The sequence below is a fragment of the Lissotriton helveticus genome, chromosome 4_2 (genome assembly GCF_964261635.1).
Source record: "Lissotriton helveticus chromosome 4_2, aLisHel1.1, whole genome shotgun sequence".
NCBI lineage: Eukaryota > Metazoa > Chordata > Amphibia > Caudata > Salamandridae > Lissotriton > Lissotriton helveticus.
In genome coordinates this window covers 115,771,066-115,788,476 of record NC_136064.1, presented here as the reverse complement: position 1 = coordinate 115,788,476, position 17,411 = coordinate 115,771,066, and the positions used below count along the sequence as shown (strand labels likewise).

At 45.3% G+C, this 17,411-nt stretch overlaps 1 protein-coding gene across 1 annotated transcript in view; it reads right to left on the bottom strand.

The window, feature by feature from the left end:
• The window catches only part of LOC144752249 (uncharacterized), a 124,477-nt gene that overhangs the window by 90,669 nt on the left and 16,397 nt on the right, over positions 1-17,411 (bottom strand). Inside the window, exon 2 of the mRNA XM_078640255.1 lies at positions 6,962-7,202. Coding sequence (XP_078496381.1) covers positions 6,962-7,202 — 241 coding nt within the window. The remainder of the gene's footprint in view (positions 1-6,961; positions 7,203-17,411) is intronic.

Here is a 17,411-nt window from a genome sequence, read left to right as displayed (position 1 = left end):
CTGAAAAAAGACTACCCCAAGCTACCCATCCTATACCTTCTGCCCAAAATCCATAAAACCCAATGTTTCCACCTGGTAGACCCATTGTGTTCTCCAAAGGCAGTGTATCTGAAAATATCGCCAAGTACGTTGATTATTTTCTCAAGGAATATGTCACCACCCTTCCTTCACATGTCAAAATTGGACGGCACCACTTGGAAAGAAAGTTTTCTTCTTGTTACCCTTGATGCCAATTCCCTGTACACTATAATAAAACACAAACAAGAGATCAAAGCCTGCTTCTATTTCCTGAAAGACAAACATAAAGAATATTTTGACCATTACCAACATGCTGTTAGACATGATGAGTCTATGCCTACGCTGAGAGCAAAAAGAAACTGCAGCACTGAAGAAGCCTACACCATTGAATAAAAAAATATGATCTCTAAATTCGGAGTCAGCGGGTACCCAGAATGGGTTCTGAAACGTGCCCTGTCCAAGGCCAGTAAGGTTAGCAGATCGCAAACCCTCAGCGTACAGATAAGCGATTCAGACACCACCAACATGAAGGTAATTCTGACATACAACAGTAATTCTCAACAGATAACCAGAATCTTGGCACAAAACTGGGACATTCTCACCAGGGATCCAACTGTGGGACATACCCTCCTCAATAGAGCCAAGGTAAAGTATAGGAGAGGTCATAGCTTAAGAGATATCCTTGTTCACAATGATATTTCCTACACACATTGTCAAGGGCATCACAATTTACAAGGCTTTTTCCCTTGTGGACATTGCTAAGCCTGTCTCAATAGCTACATGAAGAAAGAGTCTACCACACCGGACAAAAACAAGACAAAAAAATATAACGCAATTCCTGACATGTAAAATAAATTTGTTATTTATGTGCTCAAATTCCCCTGCAAATTGGGGTATGTTGGGAGCCCACCCTTTATGGTTAAAAAGAGGGTATTGGAACACATGCGCACCATTAAGAGCAGAGATACTTATTATCTGATCGCCAGGCATTTTCAAGAATGCCACCTCTCTAACAGTTCCCACTGAAGCCATTGAACAAGCACAAATAGGCTCTGGTGTGGCAACCGTGTACTTAAACTCCACAAACGTGAGTCCAAATACATATTAGAGCTTGAGACCAAATTCCCTGGGGGACATAACTTGGAGGAGAAACTGAGAACACATCTTCATGATGACTAATCGCCCTTTGCCATGACCTGTCTGTATAACTTTGTGTTTCTCCTCGAATTGTGATATGTACAGCTGATCATGCTAATTGTAATGCCTTTTGTGATACAACTTGGAACAATTTTAAGTTTTTAATCATTTATATTTGTTATTTCCCATTATCCACAGTGAATATATGTACACTTCTGCACGGGCTCCCTACCCTTTTTTCCCCACTTCCGGGCATGCACATCGTTAAGATAAGATAATTTTGTTTTTTTACTGTTGGTATCCATTACAATAACATTCTGCATTTTAATTATACTTTGTGGATATGTTCACATTGCATGTCGTTCCTCTGTAGTTTGGATACATTTCCATGTGTGCCATGGAGTCTTATTGATGCCAAGTTAATTTATGCCACTGGGTGAATTAATATTTGTCAGTCTGCACTTGGCAGAGCTTTAGTTTACTGGGTAACCTGTTTTGTACCAATGTATGGTCAGTACAATGCCCCTTGATGCTTATATTGTTTCATATTGAACTTGGCAGTGCTTTCCTCTCTATTACAGGGTCACCTTTTGGGTACCAATGCACGGTCTGCATAATGCCACTTGGCGCGTAATATGTTTCATATTGTACATGGTAGTACTTCCCACTCTATACGCATCAGACCATTCATTTTCGCATCTGTTCCAGCATTTGAATTCTTAACTTGAGCCATACCACTGTGCATGAGTATTCACATGCTTGTGGTATAATCCATGTTATTGCAAAAGAGTATCACTGGTATATATTTAACATTGCTTAGCCTTCCGTGTATGAAGAGCATGAGTAGCCAAATATGTCTGTGGTTCGGAATGTGATTGCATTTATATATTTCTGTTTTGTATTCAACGTGTATATATTCTCATTGCATTTCTTTGAACACAACAATGTTTCAAGATGGCCCCCACACTTGTATTGTATTGGATTTCACTAACTCCAATTTGGAGACCTATGTCTATGTTTTCACATGGCTATGTCTTGCACTACCCCTGTTTAGTCATTGTATGATCAAGACAAGTTTTCTGTCACAACACATAACTACTGGACTAATACATCTTCACTGAGTGGCATCTCCTGAATCTGCATATCATTGGGACTCTTAATGTGATGCAGCATGCAGCGGGTGTAAGCCCTCCAGTGCCCAACCGTGACAAGCGGCAGAGACCCTGGCTCTCTGACCACCCACAGCTATGACTCAGCTGCCCTCCTCACACTCAACACCGGAAAGAACAACAACTGCAAGCTGTTTACGCCAAACCCCACCCACGGACAGTACTTTTTCCGATGCCAGCACCCCCAAAGCACTGAGCTGTATCCTCCACAACATGTACTCCCAGCACAGACATGCTGTAGAGATCTGGGACCTCATTAACACCCTCTCCCCAGACGTCACCTTCCTCACAGAAACATGGACCAACCCCACCTCCGCCCGACATCACTACCACCATCCCCGATGGTCACAAGATCCAGAGGAAAGACTGCCCTAACCACCCAGGAGGACTCTCTATTGCACACAAAAGCTCCTTCCGACTCACCACCTCCACTATGAGCGACTCCCTGTCCAACACCGAACACCTCCATTTCCATTTCCAGATCCAAACCATCCCCAGAATGACCCTGCGCTGCACCCTCACCTACAGACCCCCAGACCTTGAACCACATTCACCAACGCCGACCTCATCACTACCCATGCCATTGCCTTCATGGACTACCTACTCATTGGGCACATCAACTTCCACCTCGACAACCTCATTGACCCCAACTCCGCTACCCTCCTGGACGACCTCTACAAACTTGGATTGAAACAACTCGTCCTCATCTCTACACACAAGGCAAGACAAACCCTTGAACCCCATCTTCGCAGGAGGTAACAACATCCACTTCAGCCACACCACGCAACCCTTTTGGACAGACCACCACTACGTACACTTCCACATCTACATACCCACTGCCCCTAAACCTGCACCCCACCCTCCACGAAGGAACTGGAGCAAGGTCACTGAGGAGCACCTCAGCTCTATTCTCAACCACGATGCCTCCCCACATCGACCCACACCAACTCAGCAGCCAATTAACTTTACCGGAGGATCACCAACTGCACCGACGAGCTCACACCCTCTGCAACCCCAACAGACAGCGCCCCAGGAAGGCCACCTGGTTCACTGCCAACCTCCAAGAATCCAGATGCACCTGCAGGCATCTCAAGAAGATTTGGAGAAACAGCAAAACTTTGGAGGACTGCACCAATAACTCGTCAGATCCACTAAAAAGACCTTAATTCGAAACAAAATCCACACCAACACCAGCAACTCCAAAGAACTCTTCAGCATCATTCAGGAATTCACCAAGCCTCCCCAGCAAAGCTATGGACGCTCCCAGGAACTCTGCAACAAACTTCCAACTAAAAATAATATCCCTCTATGACAACTTCAACAAACAGACTACTGACACCAAGCCCACTCCTCCCCACAGCAATGACAGCCAGCCTACCATCTCCACCTGGACCCAGACACCACAGTGACCATGAAAGACATTCACTCAGGACCCCCAATTGACTCCTGCACATCTTCCACAGAGCCACCACTGCCATTGCAGCTGAGCTACAACACACCATCAACACAACCTTCGAAGCCGGCACATTTCCTGACTACTGGAAACACGCAGAAGTCAAACCCCTCCACAGGAAGCACTCAGCAGACCTGACAGACCTCAAGAACTACCAACCCATCTCTCTCCTCTCTTTTGCAGCTAAAGTCATCAAGAAAGTCATCAACATTCAACTAACGAAATTCATCGAAGAGCGAACTCCATCCTCGACCGCTCCCAATCCGGATTCCTCAGCAGCTACAACACTAAGACCGTCCTACTCATTGCTGCAGATGACATTCGTACCCTCCTTGACCAATGCCATACCACAGCCCTGATTCTACTTGACCCATCTACAGCCTTTGACACCATCTCCCAACAGAATCTCACTGTCAGACTGCACGAGTCCAACATTCAGGGAAACACATTCTACTGGTTCTGCTCCTTCCTCACCATCAGAACCCAAAGAGTCAGACTTACCCCCTTCCTCTCCAAACCCACAGAGATCAACTGCTGAGCCCCATGCTCTACAACATCTACATTGCTCCCCTCGCCGCCATCATCAGACAGCATGGACTTAGCATAGTATCCTACGCTAATGACACCCAGCTCATCCTCTCACTCTCTAAGGACCCCCTCACCACCAGACCCAGCTTCCAGGAAGGAATGACGTATGGCACATCCTGGATGAGCAGCAGCTGCCTGAAGCTTAACTCACGGAAGAGAGAAGTCCTGGTCCTTGGACCCTACAACTCTGCATGGGACAACAGCTAGTGGCCGATCGCCCTGGGCAGCCCACAACCCCCACAGACCACACATAGAACTCAGCATCATACTCGACTCATCCCTCACCATGACCCAACAGATCAACGCCGTCTCCTCCACCTGCTTCAGCACCTTCTGCATCCTTTGCAAGACCTTAAAATCGATCCCCAACTAATCAAGAAAGATTGTCACCCACACACTCATAACTAGTAGACTGGACTATAGAAATGCCCTTTACTACAGGATAAATAAAACTCTGCTCCACAAGCTCCAGACCATATAGAACACCACAGCCAGACTCATCCTTGGCATCCCACATCACCCAACACCTGCACGACCTCAACTGGCTTCCCGTTGAAGAGAGAGTAACCTTCAAGATACTTGCCCACTTCTACAAATGCCTCCATAATACCGGACCTGAATATCTCAACGCAAGAATCTCCTTCCATGCACCCAAGAGAAACCTTTGATCCGCGAACACCACCCTCGCCCAAAACCTGCTCATCCTCAGAGCCAGAATGGGTGGAAGTGCCTTCTCAAACATCGCGGCAAAGACCTGGAATGAGCTCCAGATCAACATCAGATGCACCCCTGTTCTGCACATCTTCAGGAAGACCCTCAAAACCTGGCTCTGTAACTGGCCAGACTACACCCCCCCAACACCTTTAGAACCTCATGGGTGAGTAGCGCACTTCACAATTCCCTCATTGATTGATTGATTGAAAGGGGGGTCCCTTGGATATCCCCAGGGGCCCGATTTGAAAGGCCCTGGTGTAGGAGGGCCTGCTACAGGCCCCAAAAACAGATTCCAACAACTGTTTTGTATCCATAGTGCTGTACGATTCCGGGCATCGTAATCGGTCGTTGGGAACTGTGTATGCTTTGGTTAGAAACAAGGGTTATAAATTGCATGCAGCAAACCCGAATCCGATTTGGAGCCCTTCTAAACATCATCGTAATTGACCCCTAAGCCTGAAGTTTAAACTTGCCACTGGATTGAACTTGGTCCCTAACACTGATTTTTCTTAATTTGACTCTGACCTAAATCGTACTCATATCCCAGTCAAGCGCAACCAGATGACCGCAATCAGCTCTTAATAATAATAATAATTATACCAGCATTTGTAAAGCACACAGCTCCCTCCAGAGAGGTGTCCCGGCACTGGGGGCCATCGGGAAGTTTAAGCGAGCTATTGCCCAGAGTCACAAGGTGCTGGGCTAACCTCCCGCCGGTACCAGGGATCAAACCTTGAGCTCCCATATTCCGGAGACAGCCACCCTGGCCGCTGCACCACACCTCTTCCTTAACACTTTTTGATACCATTTTGACCCTAGACATTTTTTAATTCATAACTCCTGTTCTACCTATTGCATTTTGTTATTTAGGTGTCATTTTATTTATTAAAATGTTCTCTTTTTTCATGTTCAGTTTGGGATTTTTCTTGTATTGTGTTTTGAGTTTATTACAGTTTGATACTGCATAAATACTTTACATTTTGCCTCTAAGTAAAGCCTGTCTGCTCTGTGCCATTGCTACAAGGGGGCTGAGCTCAGGTTAATTTTCTGACAACAGAGGTTCACCCTGACAAACTTTGTGGTTATTTCATGAGGTGGTGAGGTGGAACCCACCCCCTAAACTAATACCACAGTTCCTTACAATCACCACTAACATCATGGTGCCCATGGTGGTGATTGTTGCCAGACAAGGGAAAGCAGGGCTACACAATGAAGCCACTGCTTAGACATGTCTATGAGTAGAGATGATGAGACGCTAAGTTGCATGTGCATTAAAGGTATACTGAATTATTCTAGGAGGGAGTCACTATCTAAGGATCCCTCAATATTTTAGAGTTTTGACCCACTTGTAACAGTATATTTGATGTATGCCAAATTTAGAGCAGTGAGGGAGGCTTGTGAGGTGAGTTCTTTGCTTTTACTAAGTCCCAGTTTCCTTGCTGTCACAAGAAAGGGCCCAGGGTTGGGATGGAGAGAGGAGGAAGCAGCCATGAAGAAACCTCGAGGAGTACAGGAGGGCTACAGAAACTACCAGCTCCAGAGAGTCTCCCACTACAGATTAATACGACCTGAGAGTTTCGAGAGATGGGTATAACTTCCAGAGGGTCATTGGCTGTGGATCGCAAGGGTTACATCTGTGCATGAAAAGGAGGTGGACAATTTGGGGATGCTTTATGGATGTACCAGAAACCAGCACCAAATCACTGCTACAGAGGCATGTTTGATGAAACACAGGATGAAGAACCAGTCACAGGAGTACCGTCCCGCCCTCCCCCCCGGGACCCTGATCTCAGCAAGAGATGCATGTTAATCAACGCAGATTCTGAATATTATGTAGATCTTTTTAAAAGTGTGTTTTCAAACACTGACACAATATTCTCACCATAGTTGGGGCAGACAGGGGCTTCTCCCCCACGATTACACACCAGCTGTATCTGCGACTTATCGGCATTGATGACACGGATGTAGAATGTTGGGCTGTCGATTCCGGTGTACTGGCGCTGTAAGTCTGAAGCCTGATAGCAACTAGCCCCATTATGGGATCCATATTTAACATACAAGCGACTTATTAATTCTCGCTGATTCTTTGTTACTTTCTCGCCTGGCCCAAGGATATGTTCACCCTAAGGAAGAAAAGAAAAGATGAATCTTACTGCCCCGAAGGACTCCATGCTAACAAAAAGGATTACTGAGACTTAAATATATAATCGGCAGGCATCCCTGACTTAGAAACAAACTAATTCATTCCTTCTAGTCACAACAAATATATACAATATCAGTAGGTCTGGCTAAGAACTGAATGCCTGAATATCTTTATCTGCGAAGTCACTCATCTATCCATCCATGCAATCACTTACTAGCATCCATGCACTCACTCATCTTTGCACTCATGCATCTATTCATCTATGAATTGACCCATTTTTGTGTTCAGTGCCCTGCATTTTACTGAGCTACCCTAAGCGAAGTGCTGCATACTAGACTTCTGGCTCTTTTTCTCAGACCCTATTGACACTGACCCACTACAACTGTCAGCCATCTTCCCTTGTGAGGCACAGTGAACCATCTGCTCCTCTGTAATGCCATCAACCCTGGGTTATGATACAGTAGCGCTCCTCAAACCCACCATCAGTTGCTCAGTCTTAGCACCTTGATCCCATCTGAGTGGGTGTAGGCGAGACCTATAAACACTGGAAAACATAACATTAGAGATTGAGAGGGATTGTGGCAGCAGAGGACTTGCCTCCGTCACCCGTTGTATATCTTGATGTCCACTGAGGAACCATTCCTGCCTGATCTGCATGGAGTGGCTTTTTAAGAAGGTGGAGGGTCTGGGTGGCTTCTAAGTGGTGCGCATCTTCAAGGATATAGGATATATATATAAAGGGCTCTGTTACACTCATTGTCAGAGTACCCAGGGAAATCCCACATGAGGATATGAAAACGACATATATGTGATGTCTTCACAAGAGCATCTAAGGACTTCCAAGTCATTTATGACAGCTTTTTGACCCATTCCACTTTCTGGATGTCCCCAATAACTGGCACTGGCAAGAATTAATAATGGTACACCGTGACACTCAGAGTTGATGAGAAGTGCCACATCTCTGGTAATCTATGAGGGAAAATATTAGCATTCAGTGGGCGAGTAGATCCCTAGATCCAAAAAGGATGAAAAACATTAACATTTTTATTTTTGATGTGGTCCTTATAAATTCACCAACAAATACACAACACCTGACCTGCCAACCTTGCTGTAGAGATGGGGAAGAAGAGAGAGCAATGCAGAGGGACTGGCAGGGAAGTGAAAACAGGACAGTACACATTCCAGTTAAAAGGAGTTCAAATTTGGGTGAACTCTTCCACTCCAGAGTGGTCTTGTCCTTAGCTGCAGAGCAACTCTAAAATGCCTGGGTGCACAGGGCCTCCAATTGAGAGCAGTGAGGCGGGTGGGTTGAATCACCCAGGCTGCTCAGGAGCGAACAAACGATGTTTCCGTGTATAATGATGTGATCTCTGACCTGATTCAGTCTCATCTCTGTCTCATTTTACTGACCTGCTGGACCATACTGTAGGCCTGAGTCAGTGGGCAGTGCTGCCCTACAGACACCTGTTGAGCGCGGTTTTAGGGGGGGGGGTGCATCAGTCTGAGGTCGCACGTGCGAATAAGCCATGTTGCCGTGCATAATGATGTGATCTCTGACCTTATTCAGTCACATCTCTGTCTCATTTTAAGGACCTGCTGTACCATACTGAAGGCCTGAGCCAGTGGACAGCGGTGCCCTACAGACACATGGCATTGGCTTTTAGGGCACTTTAATGAGCTTGTTACTAAGTGTACATGCACACAGCCTTCCGCCACTGCATTACACGCGTACATTATGTTTCCAGCATGTGCTATGTTTCTTTCTATATGAACCTTCGTATAACATATTATTATTTAACCTTGTAAATTCTCAAGCTCTCCAACTCCTCTTTGAACCACGATTACCACTAACAGTTGGTAGATCTTACTTCAAAAATGAAGGATGCACTCAACTCCTGTTTTCTATCAATCTTGAAATAAACCTTCATTTACCTCCAGAAGTTTCCACTATTAAATTATTTCTCCCTTTTCAGACATTCAATTGATTCCCTCATGAAGGGCCGGGCGGGACCTGACCCTGCAATGATACTCTGGGCGTTCTGACACCTTCCATTGTGGTATCAAGACCCCGTCCCCGACCAGAGACCTGGTCTCCTACTGTACAAACGTATGCCGGACTCGGAGCTTGCACCAACACTTTGTGGGACACACCGGTGGTGGCAGATGAGCATTGAAGCCTCGGTGTGTAAGACCTACAATTGAGCACAGTGCGGGGAAAGGGGCTGGGGTGCAGCACCCTGGGTGCACAGGTGCATGCAAGTGATTTTTCTGTAGCTAATAATGTTCACCAGAACCTGGACTTCTATGGGAATTCACAAGGGCTTATTATCAACCCGTTATTGCCTCTTTAGCGGCAATTTCTTGCCGCTAAAGTGGCGATAATATTATCGCTATTCCTTGATAATATGGCCCGAATCTCTGACCTCATGTGTTTCATTTTAAGGACTTGCTGAACCACACTCTTTCACACGGACCACAGTGGCCTAGACAATTAGGTGACGCTAGGGTAAACACTAAGGGATGGGTGCAGTAGGCCGACACTCTGTCTCCTCCTCCCTCACTTCTTTTGACTCTCCCTTCCCTTCTCCATTCCACCTACTCCCCTCCCTCCCATTCTCAATATCCCATTCTCCCTATTGTCCTTTCATTCGGACTACCTTTTTTTACCTCTTCCACATAGCACACATACTTATGTTTCATTTTTGTCTTGCAGGTTTCCTACGCTGCATCCACTGGACTCCAACCCACGTTTTTCTATTATACTGTTTTTTCTATTAAAACGTAAGTTTCTATTTATTTGTGTTTTAATAAAGGTTACTTTTTTAAAATAAATAACTGAGTGTATATGTCATTTTCTGACAACATTTGTCTATTATTTATTGTGAAAATCATCTGTTTATAGGAGATTTTAACGACAAACCTTTCTAATATTACAGTGCACCTACCAAACATAATCTAACTGACTATTAGACAAACGAAGCCTGAGTAATTTTACAACTGCAAGAGTACTATGAGTGTATCACTTTATAACACCATAAGTACTGCCTGTGTGATTACAGAACAAATAAGGCACTGACAGAGGGCTGGTAGTGATCCATCCTTGCTAGGGGTAGACAACGTTATTGTGTTAGCTGAGAAATGTTTACTGGCTTCACCAGTCCCACCTTGCCCAGGGCCTATTGATGATCCAGTATTGCACCCCATCTCAGTAAACTTGAGCCCCACTACACTGGTGAAATCAAACATCTCCACTATGATTGAAAACGAGCACTCGTCAGCCATCCACCATACCAAGATCGCTGGCTGGAATATAGCCGCGTTGGAGTCAAGATTTTGTGTACCTGAATGAAATGAAAGGGGTTTTGTAGAGCGCGACTGCTGCCCGCGGGCGTCCAAGCGCTAGGTAGAGGAAATAAAAACTCTGAGGGACGCGGGAAAAAGTCAGGAGGAGAACTAATTTCTAAATGAATTCATAGATAAAGGGGATGTTTGGTCCTTCCAGGAAACTTGGGCGGTTGCTCCTTTATTTCGCACTGGGTTCCTAAACTTTTTTAAACCGGCAGCTAAAGGCCATAGATGGAGACAAGTAGGCGGTTTGACATCCTGGGTTCGCCAGCACAAAGGAGTTACAGTGGAAGAAATCACAATTGATAGTCCGGATATATTGATTATTTGGATTCGGTCGACCATGGGTCTTAACATTCTGCTTGTGAACGTTTATGTCAGGGGCCTTCAGGGTGGGAAAGTCTCTCCAACTATTACACTCTTGGAGGACTTCCTTACTAACTCACTGAGTGAGGGGAACAGGGTGGTGGTAGGAGATTTTAATACCTGCTTTGAGCCGCTGGATAGAGTGGATTGAAAGTTCACAGAGGCTGAGGATATGACGTGGGGAATTCCCCAGCTAGAATTGGTACCCATAAGGAAGTGGACACAATCTGCTATGTATATTAAAGGGCTGTGTCTTAACCTAGGATTGTGGGCAGCTAATGGAAGGGTAAAATCAGATAGGATGAGCAAAAATACTTTCAACAACGGCAGACATAGTAGCCAAATTGACTATATCCTGATTGATGTGAAGCTACTGTTGTTGATATGGAAGTTATGTCCAGACCAGAAAGTGATCACAACCCGTTAGTACTGGCCCTATTAGATCATGGCTTTTTGAGGCTCCCTCCCGATGAATCTAATGTCGTTCAAGCGCAGGTCACTTTAAAAAATGATTTGAGAAGGGTTCGGTGGCCTAAGTTAGCCACAGATGAAGTAGCTAGAGCCGAGATAAGATTACTAGTTACTCAAACCATGGACACCCTGGGGAGCTGTGACACCCAGGATTTGATTATTGCTAGATTTCCTAGTGCCCATAGAGAGTTATTCCAGGGGCTGAAAAAGTTGTTTATTAAGAGTATCTCTAACCAGGGTAGTAAGGTAACTCAGTGGAATGCCACCTGGTACGATCATAAGTGTAGGCAGGCCCAACATGAATTGATTGCCGCAATTAAATCTAGAGTACAGGGTTTAATACAGTCCTGTAGAGCCACCCATAAATTAGCACAGAAGAATGCAAAAAAAAATTGGGATGAGGATCGTTGGAGGGTCCTCACAGAGGCTTGTGATGGTAGGAATATGTCGCAGTTTTGGCATCATCTTAAATGGGGCAAATGTCCGGACGAACGGCCAAAGTCCGCCTATGTGGACCAACAACAGTGGGTCAGTTTTTTCGAAAATCAGTTTAGGACCAATAATGGGGCTGTGGTGGTTCTTCCCCCTCCAAATCCTGATGAACCCCTAATATTTACACACTCAGAGGTAAAGTCGGTTATGAAATCTATCCCGAGTGGAAAAGCCCCAGGCCCTGACTGCATTCCGGCTGACCTTTTCCAACAAGAACAGGATCTTTGGGTCCCTTATATCACTATCCTGGCCAATGCCCTAGCTAATGGTGCGCAGGTCCCCGATTCTTGGTTCGGGGCTGAGATTTTACCGATATATAAGAAGGGTGATCGCTCAGTCCAGTCCAATTATCGGCCGATCAGCTTAATAGACGTGGTACAAAAAATCACGGCACGCTTAGTTCTGGGACGTATTCAGTCCTGGATGCTTGAGTATGATATATTAACACCCTTACAGGCGGGTTTTCGAACCCATGTAGGTACCCTTGACCAGGCATTTAGGTTTGCGCTACTTTACTGGAAGGTAGTCTTTATCGAGGGTGGCAAACTATATGCGGCCTTTGTGGATCTTAGGTCTGCATTTGACCTTGTACCAAGGGCAAAGCTATGGGAATGTCTATTAAAACTGGGCATGCCAGAAGAATTGGTGAGGCTTTTAGTGAATTTACATGCCCACACGTATGCACAGGTTCGCTGGGGTAAGCCTGGCGAGGTTACTAATAGATTTGCTGTCGCCAAGGGAGTTAGACAAGGGTGTGTATTGGCCCCTACCTTATTTTATTTATTTATTAATGGGGTCTTAAACTATTTTACACACCACCCTACAGATGCCCCTTCCCTGGCCGGTATGAAAATTCCTCTGCCTATGTTCGCGGGCGACATGCTTTTAATATCTAAAACGAGACAGGGACTTCAGTTAGCCCTGTCTAGGTTTGAACTGTTTTGCCGCGAACATGTGCTAGAGGTTAATGTGGCCAAGACCAAGTTCATGGTTCTACGGGGGAAGAGCCCAATTACAGCTAGGGTAACAATGAGTGGGACTACCCTTGAACAGACTTCGGTCTTTACATATCTTGGCGTCACATTTAGTGACAATCTTAGCTGGAACCCTCAGATAGACCTTCATGCTTTAAAGCATGCCCAATTAAAGAACACAAATGTTCCCAAACAAAACCCATGTACCCACTCATGAAGATCTACGGCTCAAAATTATTCCCATCAGTGCTGTATGGCGCAGAGCTTTGGGGTTATAGTAAGTGGTCCAAAACAAATTTCTTAGGGCAGCTATAGGCCTCCCGCAATCTACACTATGCCAGAACTTTCCCTATATGCGAAAGCTCTGTTAGAAGTTAGGGATCTTCAGGGTTCTTACAGGATAGGCTGGATGAGAGATCTAAGAATTACACTGTTTGGTATGGGGCTGGGGGAACTCTGGTGTAATCCAGACACAGCTTCCTTTCCCCCGGAAAAGTTGTTGAGAGATCTGTACTGGGGATGGGCCATCTCTAAAAGACATGCCTCATTGGTAGACGGCTCATTGACGGCATCCTTTGTGTTGGTGAAGGATGTCTGTCACCTTGAAAACTACTGAAATGTCATCACTAGGCCCCTGGATCATAAGCTATTCCATCAGCTTAGAGTAGGGACACTAGCGCTCAGGGGTCTAACAAAGTCCTGGGCCAACAGTGGTAATGGATATTGTCCAATGTGTGCAGAGCTGGAAGAAACAGTTGACCACTTTCTCTTCGTCTGCCCTGTGTACCATGCTCCTAGACATAAGTGGTTACGCCCAGTCTGTAGGACACTGGGTACACGTTCGGCGAAGACAGCTAGTAGAATCCTAAAGACCGATACCTCACTACTGGTGGTAATTGGAGTCAATACATTTATTGGTTGGGCCTGGATCCTATGGGCAAGGTTGATTAATTCCTTATTAACTGCCCCTTAATATGTTAGATTATGCACAGGTTTGACGTACCTAGGAACGATATGTTGTACTTTAAAAGTTTTGTTTACACGGGTCCCTTACTGTAAATGAAGTCTTGCATACTGTGATTTAATGCTATTTTAGTCTGTTCTTAATCCAAATTAATTTATTGTCTAAAACCGTTGTATACATTTTTAATCACATTTGCGGATTTGCACTGAAGGGTACTGTACCCATTTTAACTGGTTATTTTTATGGGCTGAATTGTTTTATGGTTGATCTGTGTAGTATGTCTTTTATGATGAAATATCGACTTCTTTGACTTGACTTGAAATAAGGCACTGCCTAGGACCACCGAGGCTTCAAGGACTGTCGAAGCCCACCCTGCATATTTAAATAATGCCCCAGAGTGTGGTGATTCCCGGACTTCAGTTGGCCTCGTACCCCCGAACAATTAGTAAGCAACATTTGGATGTAGTTATGAGCCTTCGTCGGCTCGACTGACCTCCAAGGTTTCCGGTACCTGTAAGGGAAAAGGTACACTTACTTTTAACTAGATTTAGGCCATTCCGTTTCCAGAACTACATCCAAATGTAACTTCCCGAATTACAAACAAATAACGCAAACCGCCATTATGTTTTCTTTTGTCCTGGAACGTTAGGATTATTCTGAAGGGAGTCACCGCCTCCCCGATCCCCCTACCCCGCCCCTCGAGAGACCATGAAGTGCGAGTAGGCACTTTGACAAGTAATTAACCAAATACTATATGTTTTGTGTGCTAAATACTGTGTATGTCTGTACTGTCATATAAAGTCCTGTGTTATGTTTATGTGTGAATTCACGCAATAGATCACCATGAGCATTTGTTACTCAGCACATCACCGGACTCTGTGAGTTTGCACGCACCAATATGGAGCAAAATTTCACCCATATTTTACGTGCGGCATGAAGGAAGCTATGTACCCGGACTCTGATGAGAGAGGGGAATGTATCTCTAATGTTTTCCTTATTTTATTACAAACCTACTGCGAGGAATAGGAATCGTATGTATATGTATTTTCACGCATGCTTTTATTAGTAGCAGCGTTCATTTATTTTGTATATATTTGTTTTCCTATTAGGGTTTAAAAAGGAGTGGCATACACAGGGCTGGTCCCTGTGTGGTCCTGAGGAAAAGCTAGGGGAAGCTTGAAACATGTTGACCTAAAAACACTGGTTCCATCTCCATTACAGCTGTTACATAGTGTTATACCCCATTTTTAAATCATAGCAACCTAGGAGCAAGAATACAATTGTTTAGGCCCACTAGCACGGTATTTCTAAACCACTTACACCCACTCCACTACACTGTGCACCACACATAGTCCTTCACAAAATAGTGCTCCTACGTAGTTCGCAAGTCGTAGCACGCCCCAGTTCGTGGCCCCAATGATGAAGCATGTCACCGCGGGGCAACCCCGGTGAGTGAGGGGACTCAAGAAAGAAATTTTTCTTTCTTTTTGGGCTCTGTCTGACCACATTGGCCGGTAGCCCAGCCACAAGCTAGATCTCTTAACCCAAGACCTTGGGTTTTGTTTTTCATGATAGTATCCTTCAGCACCCAGAGCCAATCATTTTACAGCAATCAGCTCAGTTTGACCCCCGAGTCTTCACACCGGTAGACGTGAGTACTTCATTTCCCACTTCCGGTATAGTATAAACGCACAATGTATGTATGTATGTATGTATGTTTGGATTTATATAGCGCTTATAACCCAGGGGTCTCTAAGCGCTTTGCCTTGGTAACCCGTCCTGGCTTTTCCCTGTGAGATAGCCCCTAGAGGGCATCCCCAAGGTGAAAGCCAGGCATCCCGCCGCGGGGGGCCGTTGTGGAGATTAAGCAAGCTTAATGCCCAGAGTTGCAGAGTGTGAACCCATGATTAGGTCAGGCACCGAAGCGAGAATTATCGAGTCCGTGGACATTTTGAGCTCGAGACCCTGCCGCGTCGGGAATTGAACCCTGGTCCCGGGTCTGACCTCTGCTTCAGGGTCTGCCCGCTCTAACCAGTGAGCCACACTTCTCCACACAATACCAGACAGTAGTTCACTTCCCACTCCCACACTGTGGAAGAGGTGTGGTGCAGTGGCCAGGGTGCTGATTCCAGACCACAGGGTTCACGGTTCGATCCCCGGCTCCGGTGGCAGGTTAGCCTAGCACCATGTGACTCTGGGCAATAGCTTGCTTAATCTTCCCGCCGGCCCCCAGCGCCGGGATACCTCTGTCGGAGGTAGCTATACGCTTTACAAATGCTGGCATTTACATTTTTACATTTACTCCCTGTATGGTATAAACGCCTACTAACACTACTTGCACATGTATACTACAGCGCCCAGAGCCCATCCTTTTACAGCAATCACCTCAGTTTCATCCCCAAGTCTTCACACCGGTAGGCATAACTACTTCACTTCTCTTTTCCTGTATACTATCAACACACAGTAGCGGTCAGTAGTTCGCTTCCCACTCCCTGTATGGTATAAACGACTACTAACACTACTTGCACACGTATGCTACAAACACCAGACAACATCACTTTACAGCAATGACCTCATGGTTTAGGGTCTCGATTTCATACCCGAGTGTAGCACCATATCATATCAGCACCATGTCACTCTGAGCAACACAGCACTTTCAGACCGGTAACAGTGACTACTTTGCTTCTCACTCCCCCACAAAGCTTAAAGGGCTCCTACCCTCCTTTCCTACTTTTTCACCCTTTTTTCCCCTTACTCGCTTCAACGGAATCACAAAATGGCAGCCAACGCTTCCTAGTTACAACACCATCACAGCCAATAAGCAGCAAGCTCGTGCTCGTAATGCCTCAGCCAATCAGATGGCAGAATTCCAAAATATCGATATCTATAAATTTCGATATTTCTCAAAAACTACTGAACGGATTTAAACCAAATAAACAAAAGAGTGCTTTCTACCAAGGCCCTTCTCCCTGCCAAAGTTGGGGTAATTCTGTTCACCCATTCGACCTGTAGCCTTGTCTCAAGTTTCCTATGGAAATGAACATGGAGAAAACACATTTTGGGACCCCCCTTTTTTCTCAGCCTCCCCTTGACGAATTACCCTCAAATTTTGAAAATAGTAGCTGATATCAACAAAGACTCTTTTTGAAAATTTTGCGAAGATTCGTCCATCAGCGTCACAGTTATTGGGAATAGAATGTTGCGATTATCCTATGGTAACTAGGTCCTAACTATAACCACCTACTGGTGACAGCCAGTATGTAATATAATACAGCAACAACCTAAACAACCAAATCATCGTTCTTCTAGAGCAGAGACTGAAAAAGTAAAGAGCCTTGTACCTCATAAAGAGCTTATTCTCACCACCTCTGCAGTTAACCAAGAGAGAAGCAATTATTCAATAGCTAACCGGAAATGAAATGAAATGAATTCGTACTTGTATAGTGCACTTATACCGTGAGGCATCTTGGCACTGTGCGCATATTTCCCTGTGAAATGCCCACTCCTGGGCACCCCCAAGTTGAAGCCAGGCATCCCAGCGCTGTTGGGGCCGTTGTGGAGATTAAGCAAGCTATTG